General features: G+C 32.6%; 1 protein-coding gene across 5 annotated transcripts; it reads right to left on the reverse strand.

The window, feature by feature from the left end:
* Nucleotides 1–164: 164 nt before the first annotated feature.
* Nucleotides 165–27,806, reverse strand: LOC111618821 (ADAM 17-like protease). Of its 5 annotated transcripts, XM_023360402.1 has the most exons (21): nucleotides 27,594–27,806; nucleotides 17,234–17,372; nucleotides 17,025–17,158; nucleotides 15,309–15,501; nucleotides 14,819–15,071; nucleotides 13,777–13,971; nucleotides 13,541–13,682; nucleotides 7,171–7,281; nucleotides 7,061–7,066; nucleotides 4,306–4,424; nucleotides 2,788–2,857; nucleotides 2,567–2,699; nucleotides 2,387–2,488; nucleotides 1,813–1,875; nucleotides 1,661–1,734; nucleotides 1,474–1,589; nucleotides 1,332–1,410; nucleotides 1,173–1,261; nucleotides 1,038–1,094; nucleotides 656–961; nucleotides 165–344 (listed from the first exon to the last, which is right to left on the reverse strand). In XM_023360402.1, the coding sequence occupies exons 1-21, from the start codon at nucleotides 27,661–27,663 to the stop codon at nucleotides 339–341; spliced, it is 2,457 nt and encodes an 818-aa protein (XP_023216170.1). In that variant the 5' UTR covers nucleotides 27,664–27,806; the 3' UTR covers nucleotides 165–338. The 5 variants fall into 5 exon arrangements, with proteins under 5 accessions (XP_023216170.1, XP_023216172.1, XP_023216171.1 ...); XM_023360404.1 differs by lacking the exon at nucleotides 13,541–13,682 and adding an exon at nucleotides 11,243–11,381 and having other exon boundaries at nucleotides 165–961; nucleotides 14,819–15,038; XM_023360403.1 differs by having other exon boundaries at nucleotides 165–961; nucleotides 14,819–15,038.

The following is a 27,806-nucleotide window of genomic DNA, read 5'->3' on the forward strand; positions in this document are numbered from 1 at the left end:
GTTGGACGAACTTACGCGTAGTGGTAGTGGTGGTGGTGGTAGTAATTTTTACACTGGCCTTAACAATAAAATTACAAAACCAAAAAATGGTTTTTACAAGAGAAATTTGTGTCCAGCACAAAATAATAATGAATCTAATGATTACCGAATGCTCATAGAATCTCTGTTAAATATTTAAAACGTCTCTCTCTTTTTTTTTTACAAACAACAAATATAGGCTTACGGTCGATAACCTGTACTATCAAACATAAAAATCAACTTCTAGTAGTATTGTAACACTTTTTCCCATTATTACAAATGTTTAGACGATATAACAACAGCTATTTGCATCAAAATCTTCAAAACTGCAATATAATGCATCAAATTTAATATTTTTGCAAAACAACAAACGAGAATTTCTCAATTCAAAGACTAGATATTACGATATATATATATATATTTTTCGCACTCGTGGAAAAAGTTTAAAAATCATTCATTCATTCAATCATTTTTTTTGTATAATTTTATAACAATACTATGCGATTTTTTTTTGTTTATCTGCTATTCTATTAAATTATAAAAGCAAATTATTTAATAATGCTTTATAGAATTCCAAAGCATGCATTTTATTAATAAGTTAGAGTGCAGTGTATGCCTCGACTATTGATGGCCTTACCCTTAAAGGCCGGGGATCGGCGGGACCGATGCTCGACCTCAGGTGCGTGTACCGTTGGGGACGAACGTTGTAGTTATATTTTGTGTCGGGGTGAGAGTACGGATGAGGATAGGACATTTCCGCCGCTGCCGGCCGGTAACTTCCTCTGGGATACAATCGATCGCTGTAATATCTGTAATTATCGCCACCCGCGTGGCTCATACCGCCTCCCATGCCGTGTCCCAGACTGGCATTGTCGTGATTTCGCCGACTGATGTGTATGATTTTGGTGTTTTTATCGTTGGGAGCTTGGAAAGGCAGAATGTTCTGCGGAAGATATTTGTGAGCTTTAGTTTTGTTACAAGTAACTTAATTGTTGACCACGTCATTTTAAAAATCTTACCTGCCGTTTGCTTCTTCTCTCCATTACTTCTTTGTATTCCTTTCTTCTTTTACGGTCCTTAAATTATTTAAGGTTCTTATAAGTAATTTTTAATAAAAACTAAGTATCATTTAAGAACTTATTACCGATACTTACCACATAACTTATTAAACAACTGGCGGGCACCCATATAATAACAGAAATTACAACAACTGTTCCTACGATGTTGTCATTAAGAAATTTTACTGAAATATATTTGAATTTTAGTTGTAAAATTCATTGTCTTGTACAGGTCTATATTGTCTATATACTTACAAACACTATTAATGTTGATGTCTTCGATTCTATCCCAGAATCTTTCCACGATGTCTTGAACAGTTTTTTTGCAGTGACCCTAACAAAAATCAAGTTTAAATACAGATAATTTAATTACTAAATTAATAATTTTTATAAATACCTTATCACAATAGCCATGTATGCACGGCGTTCCGTCACGAAGTATTTCGATCGGTTCTATGGGATCACAAGTGTCGTTTTGTGTACGACGACAACATCGTTTGCAAGCGTCTTCCTCTATAAAATAATGAGTAAGTAATTGCTCGAATGAAAGCAAAACTGTTAAGAAAATGCAGAGAAACAATTACCTCTGTCACACAAACAATATAGACGATCTCTCGTTTCGCAGAAAGGTATACACTCTCCTGCTAAACATTGGCCCCTAAAATTATTATTAATATTTAACTATGATATGTGTATGCATATACGTATTGTACATATACATATATCTTATACATACTTATCTAAACAAAGCGTTTTATTGGGTTGTGCCGGCGAGGGTGGACAATCCGGTGATTCGCCAGTAAAATAACATTAAGGATATCTTCAAAGCAAGCAAACTACAGCTTTATATTAATTATTTTCTAAATTCGAATCAGAACTTTCATTAAAAACTTCAAAAATTTTCGTCTATGACATTTTGAATGAAAATTTTCGTAGTTTGTATCAATCATCAAAGATTAGAAAAGGATACAAAAAAGATATTTCCGATTAAAGTTTTTGGCTAGTAACTATGCGATACAAACGGAATACTCGCCTTACTTGCTTTTCCACAACAACCAGCAAGATGACAAGATTTAGCATGTGTACTCCAGTGACAATCCAAAATGAATTTTAAAAATTAAAACATTAATGCTCTAATTTGAAGATAACCCAACAAAGGCTTCTCGAGAAGGCCGAAAACTTTCGGAAAAGCAAGTAAGACATGTATTTTGTTTGTAAAATTTTTGGGTTCATATTCAGAAGATATTTTAATCATCAGGTATCATTTTCATAATTAATTTAGATATGAAAAATTAATAAGTTAAGGATATGTACAGTGAGCTTCTTGTTTGCATGCTAGGGGTTGAGCTTCTCTACACACTTCCCTTCTTTGTACCAAACGACAACCTCTGCAACACGGAGCATTCTTATCACTGAGGGAAAAAAAAAATGATTATTTTCAATTTAGTAATAAAATTAAGTTTTCTGAAAAGAAGTGTAAAGCAACAAACCTGCAAATAACTCCTTCTCTGAGTCTACAGTTAGTATCGCAGCAAAGATCATTGTCTTCGCTACCGATTAATCCAGCATCACATTCTTCTCCCTCTTCCACCAGAGAATTGCCACAGAATGATTCTTCTGGTTCTGTATTGTTTCAAAATATTTCATAAAACACAAATTACATAAATATTAAAGAATTAATTAATTTCGAGTGTCTTTAAATTTCACTTACTCAAAAAACATTTATTTGCTTTAGCCAGCAAGACGGCTCGAATCGATCGAATACTGCAGGGTGAAAATTTCTGTCAAAAAGTTTTGAGATTTAATAAAGTGCTAAGAATATTAATTTTACTGATTTTTAATTAATTAAAATTAAGTTAGTTTATAATCACAAGAAGTTGACACATTAAAATGAAGTATGGATCAAATTTGAATCCATATTCCCACGGAAGTAGGCCGATATCTCACTGCAAGGTCGTGATCGGCATTTAATTTTTTCGGTACAGTATGAAAACAATTATTTGAGTACTGTTTCGAGAATTTTGCCACTTTATTTGAGATCCTACATTCAAATTGATTCAACATTTTTAAGCCACCTGCTTAATAATAGGGGCTACTTTTACAGAAGAAACTATATAAATATCAATTAGAATAAGAAAGATTTTTATAAAATAAATAATTCAATGTTTAAGTAGATTGAGCAGAAAGATAAGTTGACAGAATACTTTGTAAGACAATTGGTATAATTAATAGCAAAGTTGAAACTGAAGTTTTAAACACAAAAATGTGTACATTGGACGTTCAGCATCACTTTCCTGTAAGCCTAGAAGTTTGGCAATGGAAGTTTGGCATGATTCCACTGACTATCCAAACACCATTGTCAAACTTCTAGGCTTACAGGAAAGCGGTGCCGAGTGTCTGATGTACACGTTTTCGCATTTATAACTTCGGCCTCAACCTCACTATTATCAATTTTTTGTTTTACTATAATTTACAAGCAACATCCATTAAGAATGCATAACTCTACTCATTCTTTTTACTGTCTACTTATTTCTCCATCTCTGTTATTGGGCTGCAGTTTTCAAATTGCAGACCTAACGTCCCCGTTGTCTGTCCACCTATCCTTCATTAATCTAGGGAGAAGAGTTAGATAGTTAAAAATCAGGACTCAATATGGAAAGCTTAGGGACCAGAGGGACCAACTAACTATATATGAACTTCCTGTCAGGCAGGAAGTCACTTGATTCCTTAAATTAAAAGACAATTAAAAATTGTAACCCAGCAGTGTAACAATGTCATGATAAATAGCTTCTCGTTAATTAGTGCAGATTATATATTCTTATCGATCCAAATTATTTCCACACGTCCTGCATTCTTACTTCCGATATCATTTCTCTTAATCATTTTACACTAATTCTTTTGCTCAATGCTTTTCCCATGAGCTGTTGTCATCCATCTTCTCTTACAATTCTTTACAGGTTCTCTTATTCTGACTCCCAGGCTCTTCTTGTATTGTTTCCTAGCTTCTAATTAATTTAAGATATCAAGAAGAGAAAAACTGACTCTTTCAAGTATTGAAACCACAGTTCTGCAAACTGTGGTTTCAATACTTGGTAGTTTATCAATTTCTGCATATGGATCACCATTCTGAATTACACTTCTAAGTACATGCGCACATGCATGTGCATGTCATGTCACATCACAGTGTGGTGAATGTTAAAAACTACAAATAAAAAGAATACAATATTACCTTATTATTAGGATCGTAACCACTGACCGAATATGTATACATGAGATACGAGCCGCCGTGCCTAGCATCCGGAGAACAATCAGGAATGTCTGGATCGTGTTCGCTTCCCCAATTATGTCCTAACATGTATAAAATGTTATAAATATGAATGATTTATGTAAATATGATTTTTGGGCTATATTTCAAGTTAATTAAACAGTAAAATTTGGCTTAAAAGCAAGTGGTTAGGTCACCACCTTGGGCTAAAATTAATCTTCCTACCTGTAGACTAAATTTCATTAAGTTTTAATTAACTTGAAACATAGCCTAAAAATAATCTGGTAGTTTAGATTTATGATTAATAAACGTATATACAAGGTGTAACAATTAAATTCCAGGACTGGGGTAATAAAAGGACACAAAGAACATATAATGAAAAACCCTTTTAATATGTTTCAAAGTAATCCCCTGGAGGGCAACGCACTTCTCGAAACACTCGGCAAAGTCACTTCCATTGACAGCTCTCAATTCCTTGGTCACATTGCGCTGCATGTCCTCCAGGTTGTTGAATCTTCATCCCTTCAATGTGATTTTGATTTTCGGAAACAAAAAATAGTCACAAGGCAACAAATCTGATGAGTATGGAGGGTGATTCAACTCCACAATGCCACGTTTGGCCAAAAACTCCTTGACAACAGTCACAGTGTGCGGGCGGGCATTGTCATGCAGCAGTACCCAGCTTCCTCTTGCTGCAAACTAAGGCCTAACCAACGAGTTGTCTTTGCTATCATCTGAATAGACATTCGATGGTCATATCGCAGCAAGTCTCTGATTTTTTCAATGTTTTCTGGTGTTCGAACTGATTGAGGTCATCCAGGGCAAGCATCGTCCTCAAGGTCTTCCCGACCATCCCTGAAATGCGCAAACCACTCGAAAACACGAGACCGGGATAGGGCATCATTCCCATAAACTTGCTTGATGAGGGCCTACGTCTCTGTTGCACTTTTACCCAATTTGTAACAAAACTTAATGTTCGCTTTTTGTTCCATGACAAAAACATGAAAGCACTTTCTCACAGCAATATGTGAATGGAGTACAGAAAAAAAACGCGTTACAAGACACGAACAAATCTTTGCAGACAAGTAGCCAGATGGTTGAACTATTATGACAAGCTTTGACAAGTTTCTGCACGCTGACACTGCAGCGCTACATGACCAGTCCTGGAATTAAATTGTCACACCTTGTAAATTCACAAACACTTTCAGATCAATAAAATTTATCTTCAGCAATATTCATGATTACAAAAACAGTTCTTAAAATAATAATTTAAGAATTTTTGAATATGTCGGAACATTCAAAACACACAGTTCTAAGCATACAATCTTACAAGATCTCTACCTAAAGACTTCCCAAAATTGTCTCTGTTATATAATCACTGGATTCCAAATTTCAACAAGTAACTGTATTAGACCCCACTAAAGCATCAAACTAAAATCAAAGTAAAAGATAGCTGACAGCCATTTTAGTTTGAGATTAATAGTGTTACTGAAAAGTTACCAGAACCAGAATACTATACGAAGAAAAACAAAACACTGAATTCCAGCAATATTTAATTTGAAAAACAAACATTTTCGCCCTTGATATACCTGCTTCGGATCTACCAAGAAGGCTGAAAACGTTTGTGGTTTCTTCTTTTCATGAGATTACAGTAAAACATCTCTAACTCAAATGTTTCTTTAAGTCAAAGAAAACAGCACTCAGTAAGTCTCAATGGAACAGTATAGGGATTTAATGTCATCAACTTGAATTTCCTTAACTCAAATGTTTTCACGGTTCCCGACACAGATTTATGTTACTTTCAACTCTCCCGAATCAAATTTTAATATTTATTCTATCCAAATTGATTCTAACTATTGGATTTCCATGAAATTTTCAGACTGATGTATCTACTGTCCGACACTCATTTGCAAACAACGTTCCAGTCCAAAGCAAGACAACCTCTTGCTTTATCTCAAAAAGATGTACATTACCTGCAAAACTGTTCAATTCCATTAGTTACATTGAACATTTTGCTGAAAGCATTACACGAGCTGTTTAAAACAAAAAACTATCAAAAGATTTTTCAGATAATGCGAGAGAAGTAAAAATACGAATCTATTCAGAATCGGCATTTTTCATTCTATTGTTCTCTAACGCGAATCATCTGTAGCTCAAAGTTTTTCCTGCCCCTCGGAGCTTCGAGTTAGAGAAATTTTACCATAATGGAGTTTCACTCTGTTAGTAAAATAAAATTAAATGCAAAACAAAAGCTAATAACGTGATAGAAATTAAATGGTACACTCATATCCAACAACTGATTTTTAATTAGAATGGTAATTAGAAATGATAACTTAAAAACATTAACAGCTTCTATTTTACTAAAAACTATTACTAAAAATAACCCAATTTTTAGATTAATGCCAAACAGTTGCCAGACTGCATCGAGTTAGAATAATGTGGGAGTTGCGGGTTCAAGTCTCATTTAGGGCCGATTTTCTTTCGGAACCTTCTAAATTACTTAAATTTATCAAGAGATGGCACCTAACACCTACCTCTAGGACAAATTACAGACATTAAATTAGTAATTAGAAACATTATTATTGGCCGATGCAATGCGGCATCATTTGTCATTACTACTAAATGACTAAGTAAAAAGAATAAACTAGTCTCTTAGTGCTAAAAATAAGATGATCCATTTTGTAATTAGAATTATTAAAAAAAAAAGTTTAATACTCACCAAATTCTAGAATAAAAGTTTCCGGATGGATCATAGAAAAGAAACAAACATCAATTATTTTATTTTAAACACAAGAAATGATGTTTCTTATTTTAAATTTTTAACGTTACCATGTGCAGTGACAAGATCTGCTTCACGTGTAATCACACGTTGACCATAATGATTTCTAGAAGTGCTCAAACCTGAATTTAAATACAGTGTGTAGCCATTTTTCACATATCCTATAAAAAATTTTATTTATAAACTATGTAAATAGATACTTATTATATTATAAGGATATTTAAATTGTTTCTACAACTATATAAATGAATAACCCACATTACGTCTAAATACAGTGCGATTGTAAAGTCCCTCTGCAGTGAGAAGGAAAATGGGAGGAGCTTCCGGGAACAAAACAATAACGTCACGGGTAAACTGCATGTCAAAAAGAGTTAAAGTGTCACCACTCGGGCATAACCCACCTTAGAGGGACTTCAAGATTGTACTGTATAAGCTAAATACCAAAGGATTTATCGAATTATAATTCCACAATTTTCATAAATTAAGTACTGTTATATTTTGTAGACTACATGGAGTATTGTAAATCCAGAACTGTACAAAAAATAAGAAAAGACAAAACAAAAGCTCTTATTTACAGTTGTTCAAATACGTTCGCCACAGTTCTCAATATACAAATTCGGAAGTTATATCCATGTAGCAAACATTGTCATAATACTGCAGCCATTGATACATTGATAATACACTGCTACAAATGTTCCTAATATACTAGTGCTTTTGAGTGATCCCAGAAAAAATCCAGATATAAGCAGTAGAATTATTTGGATATGTTTATTTAGTGGCCATTTCACCCCTTAGTAAATAAACACACATGCCCTACATAGTTCTTAGAAAAAGAAACGGCAAAATTTATAAAATCCGTAATACGCTTGACACTTCAAAAAATACGGTTAAAGAAATTATTGGGCCAAAGTTTTCAAATTGCAAACTTATACATTCCCACCGTCATCCATCCGTACATCCTTCATTAATCTCAAGGACAGAGTTAGTCGAAGAGCGAACCAAATACAGAAAGCTTAGGGACCAAATACTCCGACTAACTATATATGAACTTTCGATCTGGACTGGAAGTCATGTGATTTCAATTATCAATTTGTTACCTTACTGTACGGAACAATATTTGAACTCTCCCTTAATAACATTTCAAATATTTCGACAAATGATATTGAAAATATATAGCATATTTACTATAAATGTTTTATGAATTGCTTACCATTTTTACTATTGCAAAATGTGCAAAATGCACTTATGGGGGAATGAAAGTTATCATGTGACAAGAGATTTGTAATGACATGAAAGTTATACATATGGCATTGCATACAAGATCTGTAAGTCGTATGTCCCACATTTCCACTTTGCAGTACATAGCATTACTGCTTGCTCACAAGACGTTTCAGTTTTCAAACACAGTTTTTGGAAGATTTCTTTGCCAATCACCTAATCTCCCATGGAATCTAGTCCACTAGATCTCTGGGGCTCACTCCCCAGATTTTGGAGCCTCTAGGAGACATTTCCAGCATTTGCTGTAGGAGGAACTTCAATTTTCTTAAAACTTTACCAATGCACAGTAACTTTTTCGACACCTGTACATATGCATTTATTAAAGAATATTTAAGATAAAAAGACTTGATATTTTCGAGGAACTGGGAAATGAAATTCTACACAAAGTCCAAAAATTTGAGGACAAAGTTTCAATTTGGACTGCAAAGGGAGGAAAAGGATTGAGTGAATTCCTAATCAGAAAATCAAATTTTGCTTTCAGCACTCATTGATATTTAAATGAATGTATAGGCTGCCTGTTGCCAGATTTCTCACATTTGAAAGAACTATTCTCAAGCCAAATATGTCTTCTGTCCAGATAAAGCAAGTTCTCGCTATGCTAAACCTGTACTGGATTATCTGTTGAGAAATCATCATCATTGTTGAAAAGGAGAACAACCCCATTAACGCACAAGAAATTAAGCTAATGGAGAATTTTTAGGAAATACTCATGGCAGCAGCCATTTACAAAAAGCAGTGGAAGACAAAAACAGATTGGCTGATCAATCACATAAAACACTGTCTGAAAAAAACCCTAACAAAGTCTTATACAGAAAGTTGCATGCCACATCCAAAGCCGAATTGATCGCATTCGACGACAGGAACTTGTAAAATTATAAAAATAAACAAATTATTTCTAATTACAAATTTAACATGAAATAACAGCATTGCTTACCTCCGTTTTCAAAATTACAGCTGTAATCTATACTAATATTATAAAGAGGTAATGTTTGTATGTAAGTTTGGATGCAGCAGGTAATTTCCAAAACTACTCATCCGATTTCAAAAATTTTTTCACCAATATTTAGAATGGAACTTCAGGATGGACATAGGCTGTATATTATTCCGTTAAGCATGGGGGATGGACAGTTCTTTACGGTAAGCCTTCCCCGTAAGGCTTACCGTAAAGAACTCTGCTTCTATTTATACTATTTTAGATGTGGTTTTTTGCGTTTTTGATTGCATTTTAATAGAGTACGTCAACAGAATGTACACAAAGAAGGGATTTTTTCGATATTCCCCCCGGGGGAGAGGGACAGGATTAAGGCTTACTGTGAAAAACTTGGCTTCTGTTATACTATTTTAGATGCGGGTTTTTGTGCTTTTGATTGCGTTTTAATAGGGTACGTCAAGAGAATGTACACTAAGAAAAAATGTTTCGAAAAATTTTCCCCCACGGGGGAAGTGTTATACATTTATAATAGATACATTTTGAGCCACAACAAGGCGTGGCGGGGTCTGCTAGTTAATTTATAAAATTGCAGAATCGTAATCAGAAATTTCCAGATATGAATTAAATATTCCCAAACAACTATATATTTGATGATTACCATCTTATAATTCATCGATTTTAATATAAAATGATCATTAAAGTAAGTATTCTTTGCCTGTACTGTACATGACAGAGAATTTTATTTTGAAAACAAAAATTTGAGATTTTTTTAAATCAGATAACTGTTAAATATATGGAATATTAATTATAAATCAATAAAAGGAAAAATGAAATAAATACATTTTCATATATTATAGCATAAAATACAGAAAGTCTACATGAAATTTTCAAAGTTTGCAAATTTGCTTTCCGTAACAATTGCATTACAAATTGAAGACTAAATACAAATAAAAACTTGACGTCTTAATGCATCCTTTGCAACCATAATAACACAATTAACGTGATAAGAGTCACGTGTTAGTAAGAGAAGAGCCTCGGAGAAAAAGTCAACTCTGCTCATATTAACTGTGTTCCTGTGGTTGTGAAGGATGCGTGAAGACAAATTTTTATTTGTATTTAGTCTTTAATTTGCAATATTTTTAAATACAGTAGAGTCACTATAGTCCATCACTTGCCAGTATAACCCGTCCAGTAATCCAACACTCCACGGGGCAGTGCACATGAAATTTTCATATTACGACTTGTCGATGTATGCGACAGAAAGTAACTGATGTACATGTATATCATCAGTCACTAGTTTGTTGCACGTGTACTCGGTAAAATGATTGATCACAATCGTGATTAATACAATAAACTAACTTGTGAACCAACATTTCTTCTGTATAGTATGTACAGTACATACAGAATCCAGTAATCCGATATATGTTGAATTAGAGATGCTACTGTATTTCATCCTGGATTTTTTAAACATGGATAATAAAATAAACACGTAACAACAGTAAAATCATATTTGCAAAAGGTAGGTAAAGAATTTTTTTTTTCAAATAAAATTTCTAATTTTTAAATCATTTTTCCTCTTAATTATATCATCATTTAGAAATAATGTTTAAAAAATATTTAATTAAAGTGGAATATTTTGATCTAGTAAAAAAGAAATTAACAGACATTAGAAAAATAAACAAAATATACGTTAATAAGATGCAGTAGAAATATAAAAGCATGCAGTAACTGAGAATAATGACATTTATAGTAGTAATTAATACATTAAAAAAAAAGAACAATCCATAAAACCAATCAAGAAATGGTACACAGAAAAAAAAAGTGTGATCACAAAACAAAAACAGAACGTAACTTAAGATAAATCAGAAATTTTATACGTTAAGAGATCCATTTGTAGGAAGTTGATTATGTACCTGGACTACAGATTCCGCCTACTGAATTGTGACGAGGAGAACCAACATATGCTAGTCCTAATATCCCTCCATCAAACTTTTGATCAGTAAACAGATGGGCAAGACAAAACCAGCGATGATTTACATTACGAGAAAATACCTACGGAGTAACAGAGCCAAAAAGTATGCATACTATCATCATTAATTTGAATTTTATATTAATACATACATATATTTTTCTTTCCAATTTAAAAAAATAAGATGAAAATATTTAAATATGAAATTTTGAATTGTTATTGATTTATATTTTGTATCAAAGTTAGTAAATATATATGTATATATGAAAGAAAGAAACTTGAAAGAGTTAAAGTTAAAGGGGTCGGGTTAAAAAAACTAGAGTTTCTTTCTTTCATTTATATCCCTGGAATCATCTTTTCTAGTTTTGAATTAAATATACAGAGTGGGTGGAAAGTAACCAGGTGTTGAGAAATCGCTATAATTTCTACACTTTTAATGAAGAGATAATGATAATTGTGTTGACATGTGCTTTATTAAATGGAAATAGAGATGCATACCTTAAAATTCAATGCACCAACATTCCACCAACTTCCACCAGTGACATCCACCAACTTCTTCAAAGGATTGTGATGGGGTATATGGATGGATGGTCACTTCTGAGTCCACACTGAACCTGTGTGGTCATTAGCTTCAGATGACAATTATTCATTATTTCTGGTTATGTGTGGATTTGTGTCATTTCTGGATGTTCATAAATGTTTGTGGCATGACATCCCTTCACTGTATGCCACCATCTCTGCACAGCAACTAATGATTTCTGTGCCTCATAGCATGCAGCAATCTGTGTTTGCTCCTGAACAGACAAGCAATTGGCCGTCATTTGTGTCACCATGCGTGTGGCCTGTCTCAGCCACTGCCCAAATTAATGTGGGGAATTATAAAATTCCATTGATTGAAGTACATGCACACACAAATTATTATTATTATTATTATAAAAATTACATCAATTTCTCAATACCTAGTTACTTCCGATTCACTGTGTACATATAATTTTAAAAACATCATAAATAATACTTCATAATTTACATTATATGACATATAAAATGGTTTAATTATCGACAGTTTATCAAATAAAATTAAATATTGAAATTCTTCCCAAAATTTGATAAATATTCTTAAAAAATTGATTATTTTAATTTTTAATTCTTATAAACACAATATAGTAATATCAATAATAGTATGAAACAGATAACAGATATTAATTAATTCATAAGATATTTTTTAAAACAAAATAACTTTTCAGTGTTCTTACATTTATTGAGAGATTCCAGAAATCTCAAAGCATAATGCATTTATGGTCTACACACTTTAAAAACTTTCAATAATTGTGTAATAATCTTAAATAACAATTCCTAGAAATATTTAAATTCAATGTTACTATAAATGTTTAACAATTCTGAAAGCACAAGATTAGAAATTTAATAATTTGAAGAACAATCTTTTGAAATAACAAATTTAGGAATAATTAAAACCAAATCTGAATCTAAAAAAGATTATCAAATAGTTAAAGCCCAATGGAATCCAGTTCTAGATATTATGTGACATTTACGAAACCATAAAATGAAAATAAGATTAAAGTAAAACAAGTTAGGTTTATATTTAGAAGAAAATAAGAAGGGAAAGTCGGGTTACATCATAAAATCATTATTTATTTAAATATTTACAAGCTCCATCTGAAGATCCTACGAAGAGTGCAGGTTTGAGTCTCGAATCATACTGATCTTTATATAAAACTGCCTTAGATAAGTCCCAAAAGTTTTAAATAACAATATTTTTAGCTTCAAATTTAATTCTAATTTGTTTACTTAATCTTATTTCAAGAGAAGAAATTACTTCCTTGAAAGTGATTGGACATAATTCTCGAAGGTTTGCAATTAATCGTGTGTTATTTTCCAGTATAAAATTGATAAATGGAAAACAATAATTAGTATTATAATACAAATACATTCAACATCTACATATTAGATTGATAAGTATTTTGTCTATTTTCAAACCATACAAACAGACACAAACCAGTAAAACAAATTTATTAAACTTTTATATTGTTCATGCTACTATCGAAAGCAAATGGAATAAAATCTAAAGCAAAGCCTTAAGTCAAATGCTACTTAATACTATAAAGCACAGTAGCAAAAATATTTCAAAGTTAATGAAATGGAAGCTGTATTGTTTCAGGAAAGTTTAGCACAGACAAATTTTTGATATTAATTTACAGAAAAAAATAGAATAGATATTGAGCACCTGGACTACATATGCCACCTGGCTTGTGTGGATTGATGGAAGCAATATAACCTAAACCCAAAATGTTGGTATCTGTATCAAAACTTTGATGAGTAAACAAGTGACACAGACATACTGCTTCTTTACAATGAAGAGTAAAATTCTGAAAGTAAATTTCATATTAAAATAATTTTCAATCTCTAAAAAAAAGGAAATTTATGGTTATGTAAATAATAAATTCTTACGCGGTTACCAACCTCTAGAAGATCTCGTACGTTCCAAGATACGTCGGCCATGTTGTAATGTTTTTCTCCATTAACGACTGGAGATGGTTCGGTGTGTACCATAACTTCTTGGATGACGAATCCCATCCCACGAAATCCGGGTTGTTTTTCACTATCTTGCCATTCTGTTTCTAAAAATATCTTATTGACACGATCAATAAGAGAGATCTGAAAGATATTTATTGTAACTATTTCAGCCCAATTTTTATAGATTATTGTTAATTAATATTAGTTTTATAAATTAGTTTTTCAAACATTTTGTAATGCATTAATCGTTAAATCAGTAATGTGGAGTTCAATATATATAATGACAGTTTGAGCTAGTGATTATGCTTACAATTCTTCAACTAATGTCAATGTTTCTCCTTACAACATTTTTCATTCCGGTGACCAAACTATATTTTTATCATGATCTGTGGTAGGGTACGTAAACCACGTTCTTTGATCTTTTGTTGCCTTTAATCTCTTAGAAATTAGATTGAAATATATAAATAAAAAACTTATTTTTTCTTGCCTCAAACGATGTTATAAACAATATTAATGGATTAACACAATTAACTGAATAAAACAAAATAAATATTTATCAAATTATTGGGCTGCAATTTGAAAAAATTGTAGACCTATAAATTCCCACTGTCATTCCATAACGTGAATGGAATTAGATAGATGAAAGTCGAGATCTGATAAGGAAACCTTAGTAGCAGGAGACCCTGATTAATTATATAAGAACTTCCAATGCAAACTGGAAATCATGTTATTTCAATTCAAAAGTTTTCCCCTGAAAGGCATTAGATGACCAGCATAACACTATTGCTAACAGGAAAAGTATGATGTACAGGGGCAATACACTACTAATTTGATGTGGAGAGCATATTTTAATAAGTAAATTAATTAAAAATTGCAGCCAGGCATTGTGATAATGGCTCATTTTTAAAATACACACAAAAGAACAACATGAAAAATATTTGAAAACACTTTTTTAAATACAACAATGTAATTTCACAAGTTAATTTACCAAAAAATTAATGGTTCCTTTTAAATTGCTTCCTCCCATGTTTTCGTAGAACCTGTAGTCGGCTACCAACAACAATGAACAACGAGTTTGAACAGGTTCCCAATGATACGGATCGATAGCTTGCCTTTTGTTCATCTTTTTGCATTGATCACTAAGAATTTCGTCTTCATAAACTTCAGAACTATTTCCGTCTTCACGAACGTAAGAACAGAATTTAGGCCTGTAAGGATCAGGATACTTCTTACTCTGTAAACTGAAATTTTTTTGATAAATCATTCTCTAAATGATCGAACACACTATTCCTGCATAAGAATTTTTAATATACTGTGAATAATAAGTAATTCAAAATAACTATAAGAAAAAAAGTTTTCACTCACAGTAAATTTCTAAAATGTTACTTTAAAAAATACTGATCATATAAATAAATAACTAAATTATTTAAGTGTAGATACAAACCAGATATTCAAAAATAAATATTGAAGTTTCTTACGGATTTTTATCATCGTGACTAGAATCCCAGCTGAATTTGACATCGGATCCTCTGTAAATGATCATACTGGAATTATTATCTTCCAATAAATGACGCCAAGAAGGTTCTATTATGTATGTGTCTTCGGGTGTTCGTATAGCAGCGGTGATGAGTCCGTCATCAATGTGAGCAGTAACTTCAGAATTCTTTTCTCCTAAAATACACATATAAATTTACATTGTATAAAGTACATTCAAGAAAGTATAATAATACTTTATAAGATGATTTCTTGATTTTTAAACCTTTCGTAAATGTTTTATCATGTTTTAATTTGAAAAATTATTATTTAAAATGGTATGTTTAAAGAAAAGCAATGATATTTCCTATCTAAAAACAGTTATTAAAAATTTCAAAATTAGGGTTTAATTATTTTGTAACTAATAACAGATTGTGAACTATTCTTTTATTTGGAGGAGTATTAGCAAATTTATCTAGAAAATTTTTTTTATAAAGTCTTTAAATATAATTACTTCGTAAATGTTCAAACATTAATCACCAGAATACAAATTTATTTACATCAATAAAATTTTTATTGTTACTATACCATAATTCTTTACTTTTATCTTTTTATTTTGTAGTTAAATTATTCAATCCCATCTTCATAGGTTTTTGTTTGTACAAGGCAACATGACACTGGGCGATCTGCTGAGGGGGATGCCTCTCAGGACTTTCTATGGGAAACTGGTCCCTATTTAGGTGTTACAAATGTGAAGAAAACCTGGAAAACTCCACGTGGCATGCTTGTTGACAAGGCATGAACCCACAACCAACTACCAGTGTTCAGTGGTGTTATCCACTTGACCACTGATGAGAAAGTGGATATTGAATACAAATTTTACAGATATATTGAAATAATTAGAAATAATGTTCCTTTTTCTTTAATTAATTAAATAAACTTGTTCAATAAATCTCTCTCATTGTTAGGTGTATTGAGTTCACGGGTTGGATGTCACGCCAACTTATGTCAATCAAAACTTCCAAGAACGTCAGTCATAGACTGACGTTCTTGGAAGTTTTAAATCTCTCTCAAATTAAAGAACTGCCTTTGCCAAATTTTATTCACATTTAATTAATTTTCAAAACATTAAAATGAATTTTCTGAGTGACTACCTTATACATTTATAAACTGTAGTACTTTTTATAATTAATTTATTCAGTAAATTTAAAATATTATATGATTTCTAATTTAAACTATATTACTATATTCTCAAACTATAAAATTAAATAATTTCACACTAACTCTACTGTATTAATACTACATAAATGTCCAAGCCTTAAGGACGAACACAATTGCTAGTGGCAACAAATAGAAAAAGTCTCCAAGCCAGTCAGTGGCAATTTGCATAAATGCCTGACGTGACATTGTGAGTGCTGCATCATGGTTTGAGGTGGACATATTCCGTACTCTCTCTGCCTGAATTTTGGTAAGTACTTTGCATCCATCTCCACCCATGTCCGACTGCTGTATATTTTTCACCTAAGACTTATTTTATGGCTTTGATTTGTAAAATCCTACAAGTTGTTGTGTATTTTCCATGTTAGATGTCAAGTAATACAGTTCTTGCCATATTTGTTGGCATTAGTCTACAGTTCTCTCCGTTCGTGTACAAATGTCATCCATCCTTAAGTTTTGGATAGGTATATTTAATCATTTTAAATGGAATATACTACACTAACCAAATACTCTTCCCTCAAAGAACTGATTTTTATCAACCCAAACTGGTTGCTTATTACCAAGTCCATCCACAGTGTATGCTTTAAATCTAGACGATAAAAGACCTTGAGTAGGATTTAGAATCAAACGAAAATATCTGAAATTAAGAAAAAATATACATAATTTTAATAAAAAGTAATATATAAAATGCTTTTAAGTTCCAATTTCTTACCTGCCAAGTGCTTTAAAAGACACTTCTTTAATTGTGTTGTATCGGTGGTAACTGGGATGGATGCCTCTTTTAGTGATCGTATGACTAACATCAGCCGCATCGAGAAGTTCAAAATATTTGAGCTGTGCATTACTTAAAGCTAGAACGAATGGAAAAGAAAAGTAAATTATTAAAATTATTTCAAAGTTTAGCACTAATGACCTGTTTTCATTTAAATTATATTTCATAAATTTAGAGTTGAGAGTAAAGATTTAACAAGACAGCCAATGAAAATGAAAATAAGTTTTATAGATGTACTGTATATTAAAAGAGACCTTTGGGAGTTATCAAAATTTACACACAAAAAAGGAGAAGAAAAGAGAACGATTTGAAAACATAAGAGACTAGTAAGAAGACAAACAATCGCGCATTAAAATACAGCAATCATTTGTCTTCTTATTAATAAACATTGGACGCTGAGATGGTCATAGATACATAAGATACTAGACAAGCAAATTTGTTTAAAACTTAAAAATTTATTTAATCTTTTCTTTGTTACTTTGTAAAATCAAACAACTGTAAGAACGTTTCATTTTTTCCTTTCTCACCTTCAAGTCAGCAATGAATTACTGATTAATTTGCTTATTTTCATCAGGATTCAGTTATAATCCTCATTCCTTTATGTAAATAAACAAAAGATTATCTTTTTGAGTATCAATCTCGACAATATTACACTCGTTATCAGTTGTTACAAAGTCTTAATCAGTGCATTAAACATTAAATATTAATCAATTTAAATTATTTGTCGACAATACATTAGTTTAAATTATCGGCATTTCTTATTTCAATTACATTCTAGCTGTTAATAATGATGTAAAAATTAGCAGGTAAACAATGATGGATGGATTATTATTAATTTATGATGCTAAATTAATAAATCACATTATGCAATTTTTATTGATTTGACACCTGTTTTTCAATGTCAGAATAGCTGTAGCTGTAGTCTTATTTATGTACTCCACTTATTGTTGATTAATTGCTTATTATTATTAGTTTAGGTGAATCTCAGAAGGTGCATCTAAATGACAAGCAGCTAAGTTAGCAAGCATTAAGGATCAATTACATTGGCTGAGCTTAGTAGCTACTGGTTGATGAATTTACTTGCCACTATGAAACTCATTCGATGTAATTACCTCGGCTAGTAAACTCTCTCAACGATTTATTCAAGTGAATAAAGTTGAAGATGGGCTACTTTTGTCATTAACTGCTTGCAATTTTACTTTAGGAAACTCGCTCTGTGTAATTAAGTGTAGCAAGTAACACACAGTATGGAAGTAGCATGAGTGGAAATTATACTGGTTGTTTCTATTCTAACAAAAATAAAAAAAAAATGCTTGGAAAAAGATCTGTAGACTCATTTTTCTATGGCTGCTAAAATTTAAAGAGTGCATAAAATAATTATTTTTGATAAAAACTTAGTTATTTTTGGATTAATTTTGCACCATTATGCCAATTAAACAGGCTAAAAATCACCATGTGTAGCAGAATTATACCACTGCTGGCAACAAGGCAGTATTGTGTATTTGCTACAAATGAGTAATAAACAAATTTATTAGTCCAGTATAACTAGTTATTTGACAGCATGCAAACTCACCAGAGTGAGTTTGCATGCTGTCAAATAACTAGCAAACAAACCCAATGTAATTGAGCCCTTACCTGCTTGTCATTTAGATGCACACAAAGTAAATTGTACTGTTAGAAATTTTGGTACAAGTTAAGGAAAGAATGTCTACTTTTTTAATTACTTAGGGGGTAACTAGGTAAAATGCGATGAGAAGTGGTGATTCTGGGATGATTTGGGTGAGGTAGGGCATTTTCACGTGTTTTTTTCCGACATGGTTATAGGAGTCAAGTCTGAATGTTATTTTATGTTTCTGGGTTTTAATTTTAGTTATAATTTAGTCTGGGACATTTTGTTTTGTTTAAAGGATGAAAGTTTCTACACCTCCCAGTTTTTAAATTCAAAAAGGCAAAAGTTACTTACATGACCATCACTTGTGAGAAACATCGTCGCTAATCTAAAACGACATCTTGGATTAAGCAATCGCCAAAGGGAGTTAAAGAACAGTCATTTAATCACATTGTTACCAATTTTAAAATAGAGCAAAAAAATTTTATGAAAAGATTGGACTGATTCTTGTCATAAACAAATTGCAAATAATTAAAACTGTTACCAAGTATGTACGTAAACGGAGTAGAGTGGTATGTGCTAATGTGATGTCACATTTGGGACATATAAAGCAACAATGAAGCTACCAAGTGAAAGCAAGTGCGAAGTGTCTTTTATGTCTTGATATGATTCACTAAACAAACATTTTTCTAGTTTTTTATTGTTTGCCTCTTAAAGTTCAGGCGTGGCAATTATCTGAACCCATTTTTCATTTATGTAACACCATTCGTAGGATTTAATTCTGGGCAGATTAAATAGTGCATTGCAAGATTGGCATTTTTGTGTTTGTCTAGCCCATCAGCTTTGAGTAGCTCACTTGAGTGTCTGCGGAGTACTTAACGTTATATAGTTGATACAGCAAGCACCTGTGCACTTTGGTGCTCGCTGTCACTCACATCTCAGTGCATGACTACATGCAGAGTGGAGATTAAGGAGAGTGACTGCAAACCTTGACAAACATGGAGCATAGACAATAGTAGTAGCATTGGTTCACACAAAAATGTCCTTCCTCATACAAAATTGCCCCAGAACCACCACCACTCATCACATGTCATTTACTTACCCCTAAGTAATAGGGCCAAAACAACTGCCCCTGCAGACCCCACCAGGGTACCCAGAAATATTTGGGGCCCACAACTGAAAGATATTTTTAAATTGACAATAAAGTATATATAAGATTTAATTCAGAACCTTCTGTAAAGAATAAATTTTGAGAACCATGGCTTTATGCTGTTGATGATAAATATAAAACACACAACCAAAAATCTAGCTCGTGAAACAGAAAACGATAGAGAAAAACAAACGTTTAAATGTAAAACAGACATTTGGATAAGTTGGAAACTCAAGTAAAGTACGTTTATTGCACTTAATTATATGCTTAAATACAAATATAAAAACAAAGAAATGAACAAAATACAATGACTTAAAGCTATTCATGACACACAAAAGAATGACCATTATCTCTCACCTCCAATCCCAACACATGATCAGAATGTCATAGTAGGAATGATGGCATCCAGACCCAATAAAGTAAAATGACAACCATACATACAATTAGAACCGCAGTGGAACAAATAACAAACCATCTGCACAAAACATCTTCATACACATATTCTAACATTGTAACATATGTATTAAAACATTCTAACACTGCCCCAAGTGAAAGTTGCTTGATGTTTTCTTAAGATGAGCTGAATATGGTTAGGCACATCAGCTAATTAGAAATAAGTAAAAAGTAAACAAAACAAAATTATATTTATTAATATATATAAACAGGCCCCTCTAAAAACTACTTTGGATTGTACAGGTAGCCCTTGGTTTACGCCGGCTCAATTTACACTGATTTACAATAATGCTGCTGCACAATTTGCCATTTTGCGGTGTAATTCCCCAATTTTCCCTATGCTAGGCACTGATTTTCATTTTAGTGTTGACGTATTTACTGAGCCACGACATTGTACATTCATTAAAACAAAGATTTTTATTGAATATTTTTATTTTTTCTGTTTATTATTATTGGGTATGTATACATTTGCATTAAATTAATATTAAAATACTAAATGTTTAGGTGCCTACGAGTCAAGTTATTAAACTTAATAGTCCAATAAATGGCGTCCGAATCCATAGCACCAATGAATGTATCCCGTATCAGTTCATTCAGGAAAACACCTTACGACGCAGTAGCACTTCCGGCAATCACAAACTATCATTAGTGAGACAAATCTACTTCTCGCTGGCCAGACGATACTTTTTTATTAGCCAGACGATGTCTATTTCTTGTCAGTCAGACGATATCTCTCTCTGCTTAGCCACCTTGAATTTTCCCGCTCAAACTGACCTTATACATGCGCTACAGCAACTGGTGGTCAACCAATCAGTTCTCTACTCGTCTGTAGCTCTACATCGAGTTAACATATCCTTTCAACTATGGAAAGTTTGACGGATGAACTTTGTGAGTTAGACAATGATTGGGAGTGAAATGCAAATGTAAAAAAAAAAAATCATCATCACATCCATTCAACCATATTCCGAAATTCTCAATGAAAGAAAACAAGTGTAAACAATTAATTAAAGATGGATACTTTTTCCGAAAAATGTAAGAGATCCGAAACTAAAATTTTTTAATAAAAACATTTCACTTTATTTTATGATAAAATATATTTTAAAAATTAAAATTTATTTGTATTTTGTATTATATTGTATTAATAAACAAAATTATTTGCGTATTTTTCACTTATGTAGAACCTAACCCTATACCTCAGTGTAAATATGAGTTCATTTTACGCCGATTCGATTTGCACTGGCTTTTGTACAAATGGAACTGCGGCATAAACCGAGGGCTACCTGTATTTGCACGTCCGAATACTTCAAAGATCAACTCAAGATTTGCTCCTGAATCTGTAATACAGTCGACCCCCCTATAACGTACGTTCCTATAACGACAATTCCTATAACGTAGCGAAAAAATTGTAGAAACTTTCGTATAACGTACCTCCTATAACGTCGTTTCGCGACAAGATTGATAGAGTCTGGACCAATAGTGGATGAGCAGCCGAACTACTTTCCTCCGACCCTGCGCCACGCTACGGAGCGGCTAAATTGAGTTTGCTATCGTCTGTTTAGTATTATATATAAATTATATATAAATTAGGTACTGTACATATAATTATATATTAATTATATATAAATTAGGTACTGTATATATAATTATATATTAACTTAATTTATTGTAACTTTATTATAATTATATATATGCTTTCTGCCGCCTGGCAACACGCTACGGAGATTTTAGGCTAGTAAGTTGAGTTTATTATCGTCTGTACAGTATGTAAATTAGGTACCGTAAGTCTAATACAGCACTAATTTTATACATTTCTTGTGAAAGAAACACTTCTTATTCAACGGCCATAAAAATTATTTATATTAATGATGTCTCCAAAGGTCAAGTTATTTTTATGCGAAAAATTCGTTATTAGAAATCGCGGCCGTCGTTTAATGTGCTGTTCCGCGATGAAAACCAGCTTTAAGCAACGGCGTAGTCGAACGGTACACACTCGGTAAGTAATCCTATAATTTTTTGTTTATAGCATAGTTTATACAGATTATTCCCAAAAAATTATACGTATTTTGGAAATGTTGAGTCGAATTAGTCTAGAATCAGTTAATTTTATAGAAGAAAACCTTTCAAACAGCCTTAGTCCGTAAAGTTCCCACCTATCGGGCTGCGATTGGCTCATGTATTTAATCGTTCCTACAACGTAATTTTCAGTTAGCGTGGAACGTATCTAAGCGTTAAGGGGGGGTCTACTGTATATGAAAGGGTGTGGAAAGGAAGGGGATTGAGCCAAGTCGTACAAAACTCGGACAAGGGGAGGAGTCGAACTTCGGTGGACGTCAGTTTATTTCATTAAATTTTATACAGTTTATTCATTTTATTATACAAGAAATTTTAAAATAAATAGATACTGTAAGTAGAAACTAAACATATCATTCATAAAGCAATAAAGGTTTTAAAGGGGAGAGTCAAGTCTCATTGGATATCCAAAAAGGGCAGGTGTTTACAGAAACTTAGACAAACTGGGAGAGGGAGAGTAAAAATTTCAAGAAAAATTTGAATGTAATTTATGGATGGTCCCTAATAGCGAGTTCATAATTACCTTCCAGTCATTTGCACAACAGAAATAGTGAGCGACTGTATATACGAACGCAAAAAAAGAACACCAATTTTTGAAGATAGTATTGTTCAAAAGAAACAGACAGAATAGTAACAATACAGATTAGAAAAGAAAATGATAATTTTAAAAAGACCCAATAATTGATATACTGTTTTAGTAATATTCAAGTGGTCTTCTTTTTATCTTATGAACATAAAGCACGACATTACCATCCTCTCTTACAAATTATGGTGTAATGTAATTTATAAACCCCAGATTTTCCGGATCGGTAGAGTTTCGGATCTAAAATTGGATCGAAAAGATCGCACTTTTGATTTATTCTTGGAACAAAAAAATAATAATAAAAGTAAAACAAAATTATCAAATTTTCTTCAGTTATCTGTTTATTAATTAATGCAGTATACAATATTATACACTATTTGAATATGACCATGCACATATAAGAAATCTATTAATATTTTCTTCTGTCAGATTGTGTCAACAGCCAGTGATAATGTTTTTTTTACAATTAAAAAAACTTCTCTCAGCCTCAAATGTAGTCACAGGATATATTTCAGCAAAGGTACATTGGCAAGCCCTACATCCTCAGGGATCTCCAATTAGACAGAAAAGCTTGGCAAAGCACAGAAAAACCACTGTTCTTGTCCAAAAGTGCCAACAGCTTCGCGAGAAGTTTGACTCTACATAAACCAAGAAGGTTTTGTATAGAATTCTCTACTGTTTAAAACATTTTTAGAGGTTCTTCAAGTAACAACCCTCTTGCTTCTAATGCTTCAATGTTATCCGGAAAATTTAACAAATGGGCGCAGATGTAAACTAGAGAAGCGATTAAATGTGGATTCTCCAAAGCTTCCTTAACATCAACAGTGAAAGAACTTCCTGATTCATCAAGTTCATTGATAAAATTTTGAAAGTCACATAAATGGTCCACATAGATTACTGCAGCTTTTATCCAAGTGCCCCATCTCTTGACTATGGGAGAGGGGGGCAAAGGAGTATCTGGCAAATGCTCACAATGCATAGCAGTTTGCATTGGTGTCTTTGGCACGCCATAGTTTGACAAGTAGTTTCTTGCTGGAACAAATGAAGACTTTTACATCTTTAAAATGTAAATGAACTTGTTCGACCAGAAGATGTAAAGCATGATTCAGGCAGGTTATGTGAATAAGATTATGTAAAAAGTTCTCATAACCATGGCTGCAGAGTCAGAGTCAGGAGGAATTTCTGGCCAGAGGAGTTGGAGTCGGGAAAGATGTGTAGACTCTGATTCTGGCATTTTAAATTTAATTTAGTTTTTTTTATTTAAATGAAAGAAAATTTGATTTTATATTTAATAATTTTTTAAATGTTTTTGTATTTTGTTATAATTCATTTATTCAACAATTTAATTTATTAAATATGTATCAATAGTTTTCTTTGTGGTATTTGTGTTTAATAGCTAAATTATTTTGACCCAATTGAATTTGAATGTTTTTGTTTCATTCCTTTATTGTTTCTGCTCTAAATAAGTACAAGTAACACCCATATAACACGGCACTTCTATAGCACGGATTCACTAACACGGTTCGAGAATTGGGAACATCTCCATATAACATGGTGCTTTTATAGCACGGGTTCACTCTAACAAGGTTCGGGAATTGGATAGAACACTTGTACAACATGAAATGTAATAAAGGGTGCGTTCTTTTATACCTCTGCGTAACTCTGCGCGAGCATTCTAATTGTTTTTGTGGCTACTTTGAATGCTCTTTCAACAAATAATCCATTTAATGGTTAAATTTTACAATTGGGACCCTTCTTTTGCCTCTAAAAGCTCATTTTAGAAATATAGATTCCTCCATCATGATATTATCGATAGTGCGGGCGCCGCCATCTTTCTTTCACCGTCGTTCCTAAATGCCTACAAACAGCAGCGCACTCCCGTTGCAGAGCAACTGCTATTAACGGATGCACCCAAAAACTGTTACCAATTGATGATGCTCTTGCTGAGATCATCATACTGGATGAATAATCCTCTGGTAAAATATTTACTTAAATAATAAATAAATATTTTACCTATGAAAAAAATAAATAATAAATCCAATTTAAATAAGGATTTAACAGCATGTTTTTTTTAATTTTTGGAACCTAACTTCCCTTTACGCACTAGTTCTTTGTTTCGTATAACACGGATTCACATAACACGGCAATTTTTTGGAACGTAACTCTTGTGTTATATGGGGGTTACCTGTACTCTATTTTTCTGAGTGAGCCAGACTAATTGATCAGAGTGTATATTTGTATTTTCTGAACAAGGGGCTGAAGTAGCTAAATCGCACACTTTTTTAGTTGGACAAACTTTTCTGGAAAAGGGAAACTGAAGTGCAAAAGCTGTAGAATAAAGATATGTAGATGTAGACTTTTATTGCTTCCCTTTTTTCCTCTTATTAAATATTTGTATTGTTAAAAATTAATGTTTTTATACAAATAAATATTAATGTAAGTTAAATATTAAAAATACTAACTATAGAAGTATTTGGTTAAATGGGCCCACCAGTGGCCAAGTGGTCTTCGTTCCCTGAACACTGGGAGTTCGGTCATGGGTTCTGTGCCTCGCTCGAATGGGCTGGCCACAAAGTTTGCCAGGTTTTCTCCATGTCTGTAATGCATAAATAGGGGCCAGTTACCCTCAAAAAGACCTCCAGGAAGGCATCCACCCTAGGCGGGAGATCACCAAGTGTTGCATTGCCATAACTTAATAAACAAACAAACAATTTGAGTAAATGCTTGGGGCTCCTTTTAGAGTTCAGAGTAGGGTAACTCCCTATGAGCACCTCTGCTCCCCTAAAATGACTTGGTATTTAATTTATTACTAAAATTATCAGGAGTTGGAGTCAAATGTTTTTTACCAACTCCGCAGCCCTGCTCATAACATTTAACTTTAACTATACAACAGCATTAAACCTTTCTGAACAAATCTTGCTATTGTCTGTACATTCGTCTTCTCCAGAAATTTATATAAAAGATGATAAATTTTAGTGCAATCTTTTCTGTCAAGTTTTCATACTACCATTAAAGCAACATGTCATCCGCAAGCATCTATAGTTTCATCTACAGCAAACCATGTAGCATTGTCACTAGTTTCTTTGCGAATTTGTTCAAGCACTTTCTGATGAACACATGGAAAATAATTCTTCCTCAGTGTTTATTCATCAGGAAGATTCTGCTCTGTGTATTTTTCTAAGTACTTCCTGGACAAGCGATGCATCAGTTTATGCAATTCTATATTGCATCCTATAAAGGTTTTTACTGTATCTAAGAAAAATATTCCTTTGATCCAGAGTTTCCATTTTTGTGAGCAGCATATGGGATGTTCAATCATGTCAACGTGATGCTTGCACGTCTTGCAGAACGCACAATTCTTAAAATGTGATTTCTGCATGCACACAAATGCATTTTGATATACCTCGCAGAACACTTTTGAGCCATCCACCGTGAAGTCTCTCTCGGCTAACTTCGCTTCCCTCACTCGCTTCAGCAGAAGTTGAGAGAGAGAACTTTTATGCTTACCCATTAAATTTCCTAGTCTATAGCCGAATATGAAACCTCGAGGGCTGTGCACACTTCTGCACTTCATGCTGTCACCAATAATTTATTAAAAAATAGCGAAAAGGTTACCAAATAAAATTAAATTAGCTCAAAAGATAGCCAAGACGCTAATAATTTTTATTTTCATCAATTAAAAAAGAAAAAAACCTGAATGTGACAAAGTACCGGTAATTCAGCATAGCAACATTGTTTACAAAACGACGTTCAAAGATGTCTCTGCTTTTGTTCTGAAATCCAAAATGTTTTTTCTTTGGTACCTACAATGGCATCAAGGACCGCATACATGACAGTATTTCTCCGAAAATTTTGAATGTATTTTAAAAAATTGCAAGAAAATACAATAAAATCAAGCATTTTTTTCTGATTTCAGTTCAAAAAATGTAAAAAGAGGAAAAATAATAATAGTAATTTAAAACTTTTTTATAATAAAAGATGGGTCTATAAATTTTAAACATACTCCACCATCATTTCGTCGCCATGTTTGTTGCAGTGACGATACCGCTATATCTCGTGAAGGCGCGCTCGTAGAGGTATGGTACTGTACCTTTGACTTTTTTTGTTTGTGAGTACGCTCTACAGCACTGCTAAGGTCCCACACGTACCATTCGGAGTTTGAATTGAGCCATCAAACGTGTTAAGTGTAACTTTACCTACATAGTGCGCTACATTGAATGTAGCGCACGTCAAAGTAATCGCGCGAATCCAACATGGCGTCGAAGTGATGGTAGTGGCGGTTTAGCACTTACAGTACCATCTCGTTAGAAAAAATTTCTTTTCGAATTACTACACGAATCTTGAATGTGAAAAATTAAAGAATGAATATTTATTGTCTGTAATTGTAAAAATTTAACGTAATCGATTAAAAAAAATACAATAATTGCCAAATTACCTTGGATATTATCTCCACTAATAACGAATAGGGCAATCAAATAAATAGGTACGTACATATAAACTATCATTTTCTAATATATTCGCTACATGTAAAATTTTTAAAAAAGTAATGCAAAAAATGAAAATTTGCATTTTAAAAACAAAATCATTCTTTAAGCTAAATCAAAACCGCCTCACGCCATCGCCCATTTTGAAATTTTACGACGATTCC

The sequence above is a fragment of the Centruroides sculpturatus genome, unplaced genomic scaffold (genome assembly GCF_000671375.1).
Source record: "Centruroides sculpturatus isolate CEXI.00-Female unplaced genomic scaffold, Cexi_2.0 scaffold13, whole genome shotgun sequence".
Lineage (NCBI taxonomy): Eukaryota > Metazoa > Arthropoda > Arachnida > Scorpiones > Buthidae > Centruroides > Centruroides sculpturatus.